A 16,814-nucleotide genomic window follows, 5' to 3' on the forward strand; every position below is an offset into this window, starting at 1 on the left:
ATGAACCAGCTCTGAGGCTACTGAGAATTAGAGATGAGCATCCAAAGGTAAAAATTGCTGAAAAATGGCAAATGTCATATAATGACCCCTAAATCACATAATTTTCTATGTACTCGCACTGTACTATTAATTTATGCGGAGTTTATTAAAAGGTTAGGTACATTTCGGAGGTAATCTGCGATCACATTTCACAGTTCCTAAAGTGCCACATTAGAATTATACACATGGTTACTACAGTTTCTAGAAATGCCACTGTATAAAATGTCACGTGTAGCATAAAGGGGGAAAAGGCTATAAAGAAGTGTATGCTAACTGTGAAAAGTCATATGGGCTGCCCTGGTTTCCTGACAAGTCATGTAGTCCTAAATACCTTCTAGCTTTAATGATGTCCCACAGCTCAGGTGCATCCTTACAAAGCCACACTGAGGCCTGTGCAGTACACAGATGAGTCTGGACTATTACACCTTACTTCATTGTGCTTGTGCCAGAACTGACATAATGATGTAAAGTGTCCTGTGGGGCATTGTTCAAGGCAGGAGGGGTGTTGGACTTCATACCTCAGGAGACCAGGGCTACCCATGCTGACTGTAAAGGCTATTTCAATCAGTATCCTCAATAGATACCTGTTGCTGTTTTGTATGATATGAATATGATGGGAGTGGTTTAGGAGCTGAAAATGTGATGACTGGTTCCCTTTAAAGAGAACCTGTCACTAACGCCATGTCTTTGCATATTTCAGTAGGTTCTGCTTGCCTTATTCCACTGCAGTTGGCAATTGTTTTTTTCCCTCTAGCTCCCACTATCCCGGAGTAATCGACGTGGTTAGTTTCAGCACCCAATATGCTACTTAGGCTCTGTGATGTGGGTAGTTCTTGAGGGTGGTGGGCTGACAGTAGAAAGCCTAATTGGGCTTCGGACTTCAGTATAGTATAGAAAAATCTGACTAAGGGCTGCATTCACACTACTATTGTTAATGTCCATTGCTCTCACCTATTGTAGGTAACTGATGAGAGCAACAGACATTAAATAATGGCAGTGTCAATCTAGCCAAAGGCTCCAAACATGTGCTGGCCGTTTTTTTTTTAAAGGCCAACACACGGACACATTACATCGGTATATTTAGGGCTAGTTCACACGGGGTTCCACATGCACTGGCATCCCGTCGTAGCTTTCTGCTCTGGATTAGGCCCAAATGAATGGGCCTAGTCCGGAGGGTGGTGTCGTGAGGTGGACGCCGCCGCTGAATCAGCGGCGGAATCTGCCTGAAGAATGGGCAGTTCACTTCTTTCTTTTTTTTTTTTCACTAGCGGGAACAAATGGATTCCGCATCAATATCCTGACCATTCTTCCCCATGTGAACTAGCCCGTAGTAAGTTTTTATTTTATTTTATTTTTCTTTCATATGCACAATTTGTGTGACTTTTGAGGGTATCCTGTAGCTTAAAAAGTTGACGTTTTAGACAAAAACTGGGGTTATTTTTGCATCCAGAGTCCAAAAGTTAGTTGTAAACAAGTTCACCAGTGTTATTTTCTATGCCCCTTATACCTAATAAATTATTATGGGCCCAGGTACAGGGCTATAAGCGTAGGTTAAAACTCAAGACTGGTCCGATTTCTGTCCATTTTTCGGCCTGGGCTCACTGCAAGAATTTAAAGGATCGTGGAGGGCACAGATAGCACAGCTGACATATAGATGGTGTCTTTCTGCAGACGCTGCAATGCACTTGTTTGTGTGCATGTATCCTAAAAGATCTAAAACGCCAAAGCCGCAAACTTTGTAAAACAAAAATTGGTGTTAGTGTCAAAACATTTGGCCATGACCATACTGTGGATGACTTTATTTCTTAAGATTTAATTGGTAGAAATGTTGTGTTTTGTGAATGCTGTATACATCCTCTTATTTTCCTGTTCTCCCATGTACTGTGGTACTGCAGTCTCTATTACATTGGGGTTGTAATTTCATTTGGTGGCTGAGATATGAGGAAGTACATATGCTTGATTAAAAGCATAAGACTCTCCTGTTGGAAACTCTATTGTGTTTCGCATTCTTTTCTGGATGAACCACTCCCTTTTTATTAAATCAAACCATTCCTTTTTGGCTGTGCTCCAGCGGAAATGCTGCACTTCATATAAAATCTTCACTTATCGGTACTTGTCTTCACGAGCAGACAAACTGTGAACTCTGTGAATACCCTGTGGTCAATTACACTTCCATTCTAATCCATCTCCCAAATCTACATTGCAGTGATGACTAATTAATTATCCAGCTATTCCACCGGGAAAGCACAATTCCCGTCTGTGCCTGACGAAGATGAACTAAAGTAGATGGTAGCAGAGGGCAGCAAATGCACAAAGTGCTGCCAGAGCTTTGACATCTCATCCCTGAGTCATTGTGGGAAAGGCTGCTTCTCTTCCGATTTCTCCTGATATTTTCCAATGTGCCATCAACCCTTTACACAGGATGACCTCATTTAGATTTGAGACTTGTGGATATTTTTGAAGGCTGTTGACTATCCTATACAGACATCGTAAATAAACCTCTGCACAGGACATACATTTGGTGGAAAGTATCTGCAACAGTTGTTGAAAGAGGCATACATTCACATGCTGCAGACTTTAAAATCTCACCATTGTGTGGATCTGAAATTTCCACAGCATATGTATCCTGTGCGAACATAGCCTAAAAAAAAAAAAAAAAAAGTCAGGCAAAACTATCAATTAGATGTGACTTTCATGGCCATCTGTTAATTTCAGAAGAGAATTCTATAAAGATGACGCAGCACACACAGGCTCTGTGGTTAAAACTGTTTCACTGGCAATGTATAATATTTTGTCATTATAGAAGTATATATGTCTGCCAATATTTATTATTTGGATGCTAAAAATTGCATAAGCCCATACTTTGAGATATGTCTTTAAGGCTAAGGCCCCACATTGCGGAAACACAACTTTTTTTGTTGCAGTTTTTTGAGCCAAGGCCAAGAATGGCTACTAAAGGAATGGGAAATATATAGCGAGCTACTTATACTTCTCCCTTCTGCTCAATCTACTCCTGGTTTTGGCTCAAAAAAACGCATCAAAATCTACAACAAAAAAAGCTGCGTTTCCGCAACGTGGGGCCTCAGCCTACAGCACCAGACCCCAATCCCCAGTAACCACCTGGCACCAGCCCTATCCTCGGTGCTCTAGATAGTAACCGTGTGAGAGTCCTAAAAGTAGAGGCTCACAGATGTAAGAGTTTGCCTCCAGAAGTCATCAGCGAAGCAATTAGGTGTTCTCTGCCATATCCCTGATTGCTCATATTTCTAAACTATTGAACGCCACTTAAAGGTGGTTTTAAAGTGATGACTGGTGCATATCCAAACACAGATAAATTGTACAAACTGAATTTACCCTTACCTTGCAAGTCCTAGTCTGTGCAACCCTCATTCTGCAGTGTCATCTAGATAACATTAGTACCTATCCGTGTCACAGATTTACTAATGAAACAATGCCAGAATTCTTTGACCGTTTGTGCAAAAAATGTTTGTTTTTTTTACCTATAATTTTTCCTAACCTTTTCCAAGAAGGGCATTGGAGAGGAGGTGACAGGTTAACAGTAGCTCCATGGCTTGTGTTTATAATGAAGCCATCACAGCTATGACTGAAATGTCTTGTAAGGGGTTTGTAAGGTTTAGATCGGGGGTTGGATGGTATTTTTAAAATGGACTACACTATTCCAACATAGTTTGCATTAAAAATACCAGTCGCCTCCCCACCATGATATCTTATTAGAATACTGACAAAAGCAAACCTGAAAATATGAACTTGGCACACTTTTTCTTTAACCAAGTTGCTTATTTCCGTACCGCATACAGGCTGCATTATGTCGGCATAACCTGATATAAATTAGGTCATGCTAGCCAAGTGGGACGCAACACTGTGGTTTCTTTGTTGGGTAGGGTCTCTGAGTTCTGTTGGTCACTGCCCACTTGGCTAGTATAATTGTAAGTGTAATTTGTATAAATACTATAAAGACCTATGTCTTTTGAATGTGTGCATTCTGGGAGTTGTGGTTTTGCAATAGGAGAGAGAGGATTACTTCAAGCCATTACACCACAGGCTTTGCAGCCATAATATTGCCATGACCTGCATTATACCAGTAGAAAGTCTGGCGCGGTGTCCAGGATTTCCCAGTTTATTTCTTTGTATATATTTTGCTTACTTATATTATATACTTATATAATTGTATTATATTTGCTTCAGTTCCAACCTAGCACACGAAAGTAATAATCACTTTTTAATTTTTTTTTTTTTTTTTAATGTAGACTGTGAGCCCATATATGGATCACAATGTACTTTTTTTTTTTTTTTTTTTTCCCTTTAAGGATGTCTTTGTAGACTGGGAGGAAATCCACGCAAACACGAGGAGAACATACAAACTCCTTGCAGATGTTGTTCCTGGCGGGATTTGAACCCAGGACTCCAGCGCTGCAAGGCTGCAGTGCTAACCACTGAGCCACCGTGTTGCCCCTTTTTTAAAATCTTAAACAAAATAAGGCGCGCTTCGGATCTTCCACCTGCAGTCCTGTTTTGAAGGGAAGCCTAATGTGATTGAGAGAATTATGTGCCCAGTGACACCATATCCTGGGTCCCCTCAGTGCCCGCACATGCAGGATTATGTCCAGAGAGAGAATGGTGACCTGTATTTACTATTTGACACACTGCTTCTTCTCTGCTCCCCTGCTGGGTCTGATATAACATAAGTGATCCCTACTGGCTACTCGTTCAGTGTTCTTCAGAGCAATGCTCCTGACATTTGTGGATGTACCCCCGGGGTACATGAACCACTGGTCTATACCAACCATTTTCAAAGGGCTCCTGGACAGATGACGCCAGATTGGTTGCTCTGGGCATCTGCCTCATTTTAGTTTTCCACTTCTTCATATAAATCATTCCTCATTACGTCTTTAGCTTTTTCAGCACATGTAAAAGTTTTCTGCTGACGAGGGGCGACAGCTTCCAGGTGATCTTCCTGAATTTAGTAGAATCCTAGGTATCCACACTTTATACCCAGAGAACACCAGGTAATTTCTCTAGTATTGTGTATATATATCACACTTCTAATAGAATCTAATTTTAGTCTTTGTTTTTAGAGGAGGGATGAACAAAAACAGGCCATTGTTGCAAATCACATGAATACATAACAGTGCACCATTGAGCATACAGAGGCAGCAGTCTCCCTTTGTAAACCACTTTGTTGCCACATATCATAGTAACTGCGGCTACTGAGGTTAAACAGCTGGAATGGAGCGTGTTGCCACACTGCTGGGTTATTTCAGCTCTCAGACACTTGAATGGGATCTGAACTTGCAAAAATCAGGAACTACTACTTCTCAAGGGACAGAGCTGTGTGCTTTTGGCACTACACCTGCTGACTTCAGCTGGCATCTTCCCCAGCCTTATAGTGATGACCTATCCTAAGGATAGATGATCTCTTTTCCTTTTCTTTCCTTGAGGATAAAGGTATACCATTATCTTCTGATAACTCAATAGATATAGGCATAACAAATAAGGATATTAGAAGTACAGTGCAGTCTGACTACTTGGTCATGGCCTTTCTTTTGTGTCTGGTGCTGCAGCACTTGCGCTGGGCTCTGTGTTGTTTGCGCCAAACTACTGAGTCAGTCCACTAAAACAGCGGTCACCTGCTGACCCCATAGAGTATAATTTCCACCTCATTTATACTAAAACCGGCAGAGAGAACTATTCTTTTCTGATTTTCAGCAGAGTCAACGGAGACTCCAGATGTGAACCTAGCCTTAGCCTTGTACAACCTGGCTGAGTTGGAACATAAAACAAAAATCAAGAGTGACACCAATTTTTTGGGAAACAAAGATCCTGTTCTTTACTCCTAGACAACCCTTTTCTGCCAAAGCTATTTTTAATTGTTGCATTTTCTTTATCTGACCACCTTCCAATAGCCATAACTTTTTTGTTTGTATTTTTCTGTTCACAGCGTTGTATGTGGGCTTTTATTTTGCTGGACAAACTGTTTTTCATTTAATATTTTTCACAATGTCCCATGACACTGGGGAAAAACAAACAGACAAAATGTACACTTCTTATGGGTATTGTTTTCGCAACCTTGCCTGTAGAGTCATAGTAGCATTTTAGCTATATTCTGTGGGTCATCACTATCATAGTGACACATTTATATAGTTTTTCTTTTAATATATTTACAAAAATGCAAAACTTTAAAACAAACCTATACATAGCAGCTCAAAGTTTTTATGTTTCAGATGACTCCCTAGGGGTCTACAGTAATCATCAGGTACACTGTGCAGTGAAACCTCTTTGAGACAACCACCTTAAACTGCAAGAAAAAAGTGGTCTACAGAAGTGGTCTCTCAAACAAGATGGTTAATATGGAAAACTGAAAATCCTTCACAGAAAATGTGGACTTCAGAAATGGGTGGACTTTTTGAGTGGTTACACTGCATTGCAATACTATTATATTACAATATTTTTTAGAAATCCATTGACTTCTATGTTATAGGCTGCTGAATATATTACAGCTTCTATAGTATAACCTTCAATAGGCTCCTGGCTGTCATGGAAACAAATTACTAATCCTGGAACTCGCTCTCAGATGCCACATTTTACTGAGGCATCTGAAGGGCAAATGCCAGCAATCCTAAAGGATCAGACATTGCCGCTGGTTTCCACCTTGTAAAACAGCTATGGCGTCTACTCATGTTTAAAGTAAATTCAGCTTTTATTGATTTGTTGTAATATTATTGATGTCCATGCTCAAAGTTTCCTGCTGAGTGTTTTGAAATATCCAAACTAGGAGGTTTAGAAATATGTTAGAATTTACTTACTAAACTCATATATATATATATATATATATATATATATATATATATATATATATATATATATATATATATATATATATATATATATTTTTTTTTTTTCTGTTTCTCTTAAAGGGCCATGCACTGTTAATTCGGGAAATTGATGTAGAGAAGGTCTCCACATTTGAGAACCCTTACGTAGATGCAATAAAATATTTATGGAACGATCCTGGCATACAAGAGTGCTATGATAGGAGACGGGAATATCAACTGTCTGATTCCACTAAATAGTAAGTAATGGTTTACATTGTAAAAACTTTGCCTATTGACTTAAGTGCTAACTTTTCAATAAACTCCCCATAAATCAATAGTACAGGCGATTAAAAGAAGCTTTGTAATGTCTTATCGGAGAAAATTACTTCTTCTCTTCTTGTTCAACTGTTTCCCTGCTCCATTTGCTGACTTTCACTTCAAAAATTCTGCTTTATCCATCTTGAAACAGACTCCAGTTACATGGCTGTTATAAGGTGAGGAAGCAAACATGGCAGCAGAAATACAGATTTAGACTGCCTTCACACTACTGAGTTTGTGTTTGAAACTCTGTTTATGTGGGCATCAAACTTCCCGACCTGTATGATGGCAGGGGACTCCCAATATTATACTTATGTATGATGCTAGGAATCCCAGCCTCCCACCAACCTACGGTCCTGCAACAATTAAAACATGGAGCAGAATGTCTCTGGGAGACCGGGGCTGCTGGCATTATACAGAACTATACTGACAGATTATCACATCAGAGATTCTTTACTGTGAAAGCAGCCTTAAAGGGTATGTTCACGCGGCGGAAACCTTTTCCACCATGTGAATTCTCCGCACGGCTAGCGAAATGAATGGGCCTAATCGAGAGTGAGTCTCAAGCCGTGGAATCCGTGGCAAGAAAGGGCATGACGCCCATTAAAGTGAGGCTCCCATTTTGCAGGCGGATTCCGCGTCAAAATCCGCCTGCAAAAAATTCTGTGTCAACATACCCTTAGTATGAGGCGGCATGATAGTGAGGTTATTCTTTAACTAGAGAGAGGAGCAGATTCTCCCCTACTATCGTCTCTACATATTACGTGTATGAACATATATATATATATATATATATATATATATATATATATATATATATATATATATATATATATGTTACATGATAACCTTTGTAATTGCAATTTTTGTGTTTTTTTTATTTCAATTACAGTTATCTTAATGACTTGGACCGTATTGCAGATCATGGTTATCTACCTTCCCAACAAGATGTGCTCCGGGTCAGAGTGCCCACAACAGGAATAATTGAATATCCATTTGATTTACAAAGTGTCATCTTCAGGTAGAGAGTTGGCATATTGCTTGTGTATTGAGTGGTGTGGGGGGGGGGATAGGAAGGGAGGCTGCAGAGATTTTACATTTCATAAAGCGTAAATTGGATTATATTTTTTATTTTTTTTGGCCCTCTCTGCAAGACATTTTTCTTTTCCCCACTTTTTTTTTGTGCTGATTTTGAGTGCCCCTTAACCTTACTGCATTGTCACATACATGTACATCAGGAAATGTAAGTAGTTACTGCATTCACATGTATGTGATGGTGATAGCGCAGGCTCAGAAGCCGAGCCATGCAATCACCACAGGGTCTCAGCTGTAACTGACAGCCAGGCTCCCACTGCAACAGTCAGGGCGGTGCCAGCTGTTTAACCCTTGACCGCGGCATCTTGAGTGTTTGTCAGTGAAGCTGACACCCCCATTGCACTCCCCCCACCCACCCACAATGCGATCGCAGGGTGCCGATGGGTTGCTATGCCAACCGGAGGCTTAACAGCCTCATGATTGTCATAATAGACTTTCTATTAGGACCTGTTAAGAGGCATGTCCTAATAGAATGCCTGTTATAATTTAGGGTATGGGGGCACTCGTCCACATTAGGGAGAGTGTTCGCCTACATAGGCAGTACGGAGACTTACAAGTCATTCCTGCTCCACTAGGGATTATGGGTAAAAAATATGCAAATCTAGTCTCCTGGATGGAATTAGGAGAACAGAGTGCACTCTGTACACCACCCTATAGAGGGCAGCATCCTTAACATCATGAACGACTCAGTTATAAAGTCTTTTAAGAAATACTGATTTAGCAATTAAATCCACATTATGATTAAAAGACTTTATAACTGAGTCGTTCATGATGTTAAGGATGCTGCCCTCTATAGGGTGGTGTACAGAGTGCACTCTGTTCTCCTAATTGTTATAATTTAGTAAGAGGCATAATACATTGCAATACACATGTATTGGATAGGTGATTGAGCCCCCTAGTGGTAAAGTAAAAAAAATATATATATTTCATATCGCAATGTCTAACAACCTGATATATAATGTTACACAATTTAACCTGCACAATGAATGGCATAAAAGATCATGCCAAATTGCCGTTTTTGCTTATCCCACCATCCAAAAAACCCAGAATACAATGTGATAGATAAGTTACTTAAATCCTAAAATAATACCAGTGAAAACTTTACATTATTTCACAAAAAAAATTCATCACACAAGTTATTTATTAAATGATTTGTGTTGTAAAAATAATGCCATTAAAAAAAAAAATACAACTAATCGTGAAAAAGCAAGCCCAAATATGGCTGTCAACATAAAAATAAGTGTCATGGCTCTTGTAATATGATATCTTTAAGGTAAAAATTGGCCATGTCCTTAAGGGATATAGGCATAGGGTGTTATTCAGTTTCTAACATTACCAACCTATCCTCAGGATAGACCTTCAATATTGGATCTATGACAGTCTGATTCCTGTGACCCCTGCAGATCAGCTGTTCAGGAACTCCTGGTAATGTTTACATTCAAGGAGCTGCGCTGCTCACATGCTGTACGAATTGTAGCAGAGGCTTCAATGAAGCTCTGCCCCATTGAAATCTTTAGGGCCACAGTGTAGTACCTAAAGCTGCCCCTACACATTGTAGGATGAGTAATCAGTGCAGCCCCTGCCATCTAAAAGTTACCCGGAGCTGTACGGTTCCAGAAACAAATAAATGTTCTAAGTAAAGGGTCAGAACGAAGCTCAAGAAAAGTATTGACCAATGGTTGTATGTTAAAATAATGTCTTACCAGTAGCAAAAGTTACCCCAAAATATTCCCTGTGAAGTGCGATAGCTATGTGTATTGCTGTAACAAATACAAAGTGAGTAGTATCACTTTACTCATAAATTCAGGTGTTTGTCCCTCAGCAGTTGTCAAATCCAACCACACCAATGTATGGGTAAATAATCAGTGTCCTGAGGTAAAGCTCCAACACTGTAAACAAAGCCATTACCCCGCAAGTGTCAACAGACTTACAAGGCTCCATTCTTTTTTAATTACTAGAAATGTAAATTTACAGTGTGAAGTGGAAAGGATGGCAATATCTGATTGTCATTGATTCAAGTTGCAATTTGTGTTGCCAGCTAATCTGTCTATCATATTTATCACAGCTAATTTGCTGTTGCCACTATGTAAGGCCTGGTTCACATCTACGTTCAGTATTCCGTTCGGTATCTCCCCCAACGGAATACCAAATGCGTTGATAAGCAGTGAGCTTATGAAAGCACAGGAGCCCATAGACTATAATGAAGTCTGTGTGGTTTCCGCGCGATGTCCGCACAGAACATACGGAGAGAAAAATACTTCATGAACTACTTTCCTCTCCACATGACTCATGCGGAAAACAACCCGGACCCCATTATAGTCTAGGGTGTCCGTGTGCTTCCACTGCTCACTGTTTGTCAATGCGTTCGGTATTCTGTTCTAGGGTCCCCAAGTGGACTCCCCGACTGGAATACCGAACGCAAATGTCAACCTAACAATATCAGTTGTGCACTACATATCCCTCCACTTCATCACTATACAGTCAAACAAGATTACATTAATAACTGCAGACTACTGCAAAATTTTTAATATGGTACTGTATCATATTCAGTGTTTAATATGACCAGATCATGTTTGCACCATGTCATTTCCAATCACCTACAATGTATGCTACTTTATTGTCGGTATTTGAAGTGGAAGGGTATATGGTGCACGAATGATAGTTACATTGTGAGAACAAGTTGGCTGCGATTAAATAAGCTGCATCAGCCTCAAGTCATTTGGCATTTCTAGTTGACCCATTAATAGTATTTCCCTATTATTATATTACTGTGTTACTGCATTCTTATTCCAGTCTAGTTTTATTGCTCTAAAATGTCATAAAATACCAGAATTCATGCTCATTCTGAATGGATGTAGTAGACTAAAATTATACACCAAATACTCCGGCAAAAGTATGAGAAATATATATATATATATATATATATATATATATGTGTGTGTGTGTATATATATATATATATATTTTATAATATAATTATTTTTGTTTTGTTTTTTGAGTGAACAAACATTTTAGACTATTAGTGGCCTGTGCCACTTAAAAGTGCTATGGTAATATATAAAGCCTCAGCTGGCATCTACATTTTGCTGCAGCAGCAGATTTTACACTTTTGACACAATGCAGAAATGAAACCTTAAAGAGGTTGTTCAGGCTTTTTTTATTTTATTTTATTTTTTTTGGAATGCCTGAACAACCAGTGGAGGTGAAATTTTTTTTTTTATCATGCTCTCCTGTTCCCTATGCTCTGTCCTTCGAGTGCGTTCCAGGCGTTCTGCTCCAACGTCTTGCCAAAATGAAACTGTTCACTGGCTGTGACGTCATGGATCCCTTCCACCAATCGGCAGCCTCAACAGGCCTCAGGAAGTGACCAGTGATGTTACATGAAGTGACATCACATGCCCCTCGCTGAGGCCACTGATTGGTCTCAGCGATCACATATGGCTGGGACTTCCACCACATGTCAACACAGACCGAGAACACGCGGACGGTTCTGGGAGGCACCAGAGCACCTTGGAAAGGGGAGTGTGATATTTATTTTTTTTTTATTTTTTTTTTCACTGCTCCCGGGCTATTTAAAACTTAAAGGGGTTGTCCAGGCAAGAAAGGACAACCAGTTTAAGTCTTCAAAAAAAGTTTTTGGTTTTTTTTTTATATTCCTAAATAAAGAGGCAACAATAACTATTTGGTTTGGATGTATTTGTAATGCCTTGCTGTTAATGTGCACTCGGTTTAGTTATGTTGTTACTGACCTGTAACTGTTGCTTTCCTCTTTGTAGAATGGTGGATGTAGGAGGGCAGCGATCAGAACGGAGGAAGTGGATACACTGCTTTGAAAATGTCACCTCCATAATGTTCCTTGTAGCCCTTAGTGAATACGATCAGGTGCTCGTGGAGTCTGACAATGAGGCAAGTAATAGTTATACTTTACTTGGTAGGATTTCAACACTTGGGCTCTATGCACTCGACTTTGTCATTTGTTAATGTGCTAGCCGTGTGTTACTTGGCTAGCACACTGACCCATTCATTTCTCTGACCCCATTATCACAGGCCCATGTATGCGGCAGTGATCCCCAGGCAAAACTCAGGACATGTGCTATGCCTGTTTTGCGCCCTGGGATTACTAGATGAAGTGAATGGGTCTGTGAAGGCACAGGTGGCACACAGATGTCATCCATGTGCTGGGCATTTCATCATATGGCCTCGGGGTGTTAAAGATCATTAGCCATCATTCACAGAGGAGAGCATAGAGGTGGCAGACCAGCCCTGCCATGAATGCTAGATTGCTGAGGTGGTCTGAACTGTAGGCAACAAGTTGTAAACACTAAGCAGCCCTATTCGGCTATATCTGGCAAACAAAGCAAGATAGATAAACCAATGGGAAAACACTTCAGTTAGCTTATAGGGAATGAGTTACCAGAAAATATCCTATTTTTATAACCAGGTTTTTATGTTAAAGGGAGTCTATCAGTAGAAAAAACACATTTTTAACTAATGGCATGTTGGAACAGCCTCTAAAAAGACTATTTTACTTCTACCTTCCATTCTAAGCTTCTCCCCGCTGTTAGGGTGCATTCACACTGAGTAAACGCTAGCTTATTCTGAACGTAAAACACGTTCAGAATAAGCGGCGTCTAAAGCAGCTCCATTCATTTCTATGGGAGCGGGGATACGAGCGCTCCCCATAGAAATGAATGGGCTGCTTCTTTCACTCCGTGCAGTCCCATTGAAGTGAATGGGGAGTGCCGGCGTGTACGCTCCGGCATGAGCAGAGCTTGCCGTATACGCCGGCACTCCCCATTCACTTCAATGGGACTGCACGGAGTGAAAGAAGCAGCCCATTCATTTCTATGGGGAACGCTCGTATCCCCGCTCCCATAGAAATGAATGGAGCTGCTTTAGACGCCGCTTATTCTGAACGTGTTTTACGTTCAGAATAAGCTAGCGTTTACTCAGTGTGAATTCACCCTTATGCAGTTTATGATCACGGAGCCACGTGGGCGTTCCTTCAGTGCTCCGAGCATTCCCCGCGTCATACCTGTCCACAGCCCCTTAGCTGCTTATGTTCACTCCTTTCCTCCTCTTCGCCGGAACTTCTGCCTTTTGCAGGCATCGGACGCAATGCTGTAGGCAATCTGCTCTGCCACTTAGGGTTCGGGCAGAGCCGACTGCGCGTGTCCGGGCGGCCATTTTCCAGTGGACTACTACACGAACGTACAGTACAGGGGGAATGCTGCCGGTGCTCCATGATTATAATTTGCATAACAGAAGAAACAGCTTTTATCAGAAACAGCAGAGAGAAGCTTAGAATGGAAGTTAGGAATAGAATAGCCTTTTCAAAGGGTATTCCAACGTGCCATTAGTTAAAAATGTGTTTTTCTAATGATAGATTCCGTTTAAACATGTTTTCTTTAGTTTAAATTAAAAAGACACTTGCAGCAGTTACATCATACAAAACAGGATTACAATAGATAACACCTCTATAGAGAACACCAGTGACTGACAATAGATGATGTCACAGTTTATCAATTCCCTGCACAGAGCTTGTGTAGAAAACCTGTATACCTCAGTGAGTCTTTTCCACACTATTGCTCCCTATGGCCATGACTATACTATAAAAGCATATCATTAAAGGGATTCTACCACTAAAACACTTTTTTTTTCTAGTTACCACGTCGGAATAGCCTTTAAAAAGGCTATTCGTCTCTTACCTGTAGAAGTGCTCTCCGCCGCGCCGTTCGTTCAAAATACCGGTTTGTACCGGTATGCTAATGAGTTCTCTCGCAGCGATGGGGGCGTCCCCATCGCAGGAGCAGCGATGGGGGCGTCCCCATTGCAGCTCGAAAACTGACCGCAGCGCCGCCTCTCTGGTCTTCGGTGTCCTCCCTTTGCTTCTTCAGCGTACTGTTGGACGCCTGCGCAGTACGCTCTGTTCGATGAAGATTGCCGAACGTACTGCGCATGCGCGAAATTGCGATCCCAGCCATAGTGCAGGCACCAAACTTTCGCGCATGCGCAGTACGTTCGGCAACCTTCGCCGAACAGAGAGCATACTGCGCAGGCGTCCGACAGACGCTGAAGAGACAAGGGGAGGACACCGAAGACCGGAGAGGCGGCGCTGCTCCTGCGATGGGGACGCCCCCACCGCTGCGAGAGAACTCATTAGCATACCGGTACAAACCGGTATTTTGAACGAACGGCGCGGCGGAGAGCAAAGAGAGACGAATAGCCTTTTTAAAGGCTATTCCGACGTGGTAACTAGAAAAAAAAGTGTTTTAGTGGTAGAATCCCTTTAAATGCTGTTAACAGAGAAGAAGAGAGCTCAGTGAAGATGATGGCTCCTATAGTCGTGTGCAAAAAATAGAATTAAAAAATCTATTAAAAAATTAAACCAGACCAGAAAAAAGTGACTTTAATTTTTGTATTAAAACTAGACAAAATTGAAGGGAGCCTGTTATTAGGCTTAGTTAAAAAAAAAAAAAAAAAAAAGTAAAATTCCATCTTCATGTAGCCTTCAGAAAGGCTATTGTCGGCATACCTTTTTTTTTCTGATCTTTGTAGTCATTTTCACGAAAACACACTTTCTTGTTATGCAAATGAGTCTTCAAGGGAGCACAGGGGGTGTTTCCCCTGTGCTCCGAGCACACCTGCGTCAAAAACCTACCAGCAAGTAGGAGATGGCGATGAAAGGTCCAGATCACTCCTTCGCCTCCTCTTATTTGCTTTATTGTCTTGTTAGCGCGAACATACAGTGATTGCACAAGATTCATTCACGACGACAGTATAATGAAGCAAAGAAGAGGGAGTGATCTACAAGCAAAACGGTGTCGGTGATAAAAGGTCAAGGATGATGACATTGGTGTTCTCGGAGCACAGGGGTAATACCCCATGAGTTCCCAGAAGACTAATTTGCATAACAAGAAAAAAGGTGTTGTTTTTTTGTTTTTGTGAAAACTTCTGCAACGATCAGGTAAGAAAAGGTGTGCCTACAATAGCCTTTCTATTATTATGGTAATTTTTATAGCGGCATCATATTCCGCAGCGCTTCAGTATGTCTTTGGGTACTCCGGTTTCCTCCCACACTCCAGAGGAAACACACGCAAACACGGGAGAACATACAAACTCCTTGCAGATGTTGTCCTTGGTAGGATTTGAACCCAGGACTCCAGCACTGCAAAGCTGCAGTGCTAACCACTGAGCCTCCGTGCTGCCTGCAAATGCTACATGAAGAGAAGCTTGGTTGAAAATGTAAAATCCTAATGATAGATTCCCTTTAAATTAGTGATACATTCCAATCTACAAGCTACAAATTGATCCTGGAGTACTTATTGAAAATTCTAAGAATACATGGAAACTGAGACCACAATGAATTGATACCTGTCAAAATTTTCTGAGAGATCGGAGTGTTCCTTTAAAGTTGCCGTAGGATTCTGAATAGTGCTCTGTTTTTTAATAGCTTTTAGTTACAGGCCGAGACATGCCACCCCCTTGCCATTGTCACTATGATTGAAAAAGTGAAGCCATAAAAGTCATTTATCAGATATGTCTGGAGAATGTTTGGCTGAAAAGAAACTTCAACACCCTGTTTTGAAGCAACACATATAAAATAAAAGCTGTTCTGTAACCTTTGTATGAAGTATTTGCGTCCTAAATCTCAAGAAGCTATCTGTCGGCTTGATGGTATTAAACACGTGGTTTTATAAATTACATTTCAGTGACACAGTGCCAGCATATTCTGCAACACTACAGAGATTGCCTTTCCCCTTTCAAAATCTCCACCCTTCTGTAGCAATGACCACAGTCTGTAAATGGAAAATTAGATACTTTGCAATGTATCTTCTTGCTGTCTTCACTTCAGTTTCATTCTTGCTTCTCTAAATCAGCTGCTGCTTAGAGCACACCAACCAGATTCGCTCACAGCTCCACCTCTCTAACTATATACTTATAGTCTTGTAGCTTATTAAGGAGAATATAAGAAGGATAATTACATTGTACCACAAGAGTATAGAGTCTTAAGCTGTGCTGAGGCATCATGGGACTGATGACAGAGCAAAGAGAAATATGACAGTAAGATGGCTTGTGATCAGGATTGTGGAGAAGCTGGATTGTAGGAATACGAGGGTAGTGCGTATGAAAGAAGGCTCTAGCGTGAGCATATTTTCTGGAGTTCTTTTTGAAAGACTGGACACCTTTATGCCTGAGAAATCAATTAACACATAGGGGCAGAGTTATGAAAATTGGCATTTTTAACAACCTTTTTCATAACCCCTGAGCTGGTGGGGGGTGGGCCTCATTTATGACTAGGCACACACCACCTCATAAATAAAGCGCATTATCCGCCGGGCCAAGTACACTGTGCCGGACCTTTTTGGGAAACCACCATTTGCGCAAACAATTGCAACGACTTATGCCTTATACATCAAGGTATAAACAAACTTGCCCCACTTTGTACTAATCTTCTGCATTTTACTTCTGTGGCAGCTTAGCTTTCCATCACTATAGATATATAGAACGTATATTCCGGTTGTATAC

The 16,814-nt window shown here is 40.8% G+C and overlaps 1 protein-coding gene across 1 annotated transcript in view; it reads left to right on the forward strand.

Moving 5' to 3' along the window:
- Positions 1–16,814, forward strand: part of LOC142209269 (guanine nucleotide-binding protein G(q) subunit alpha) — a 73,111-nt gene that overhangs the window by 48,678 nt on the left and 7,619 nt on the right. Inside the window, exons 3-5 of the mRNA XM_075278208.1 lie at positions 6,975–7,129; positions 8,083–8,211; positions 12,062–12,191. Of these exons, the coding sequence (XP_075134309.1) occupies positions 6,975–7,129; positions 8,083–8,211; positions 12,062–12,191 (414 nt within the window). The remainder of the gene's footprint in view (positions 1–6,974; positions 7,130–8,082; positions 8,212–12,061; positions 12,192–16,814) is intronic.

The sequence above is a fragment of the Leptodactylus fuscus genome, chromosome 1, assembly GCF_031893055.1.
Source record: "Leptodactylus fuscus isolate aLepFus1 chromosome 1, aLepFus1.hap2, whole genome shotgun sequence".
Lineage (NCBI taxonomy): Eukaryota > Metazoa > Chordata > Amphibia > Anura > Leptodactylidae > Leptodactylus > Leptodactylus fuscus.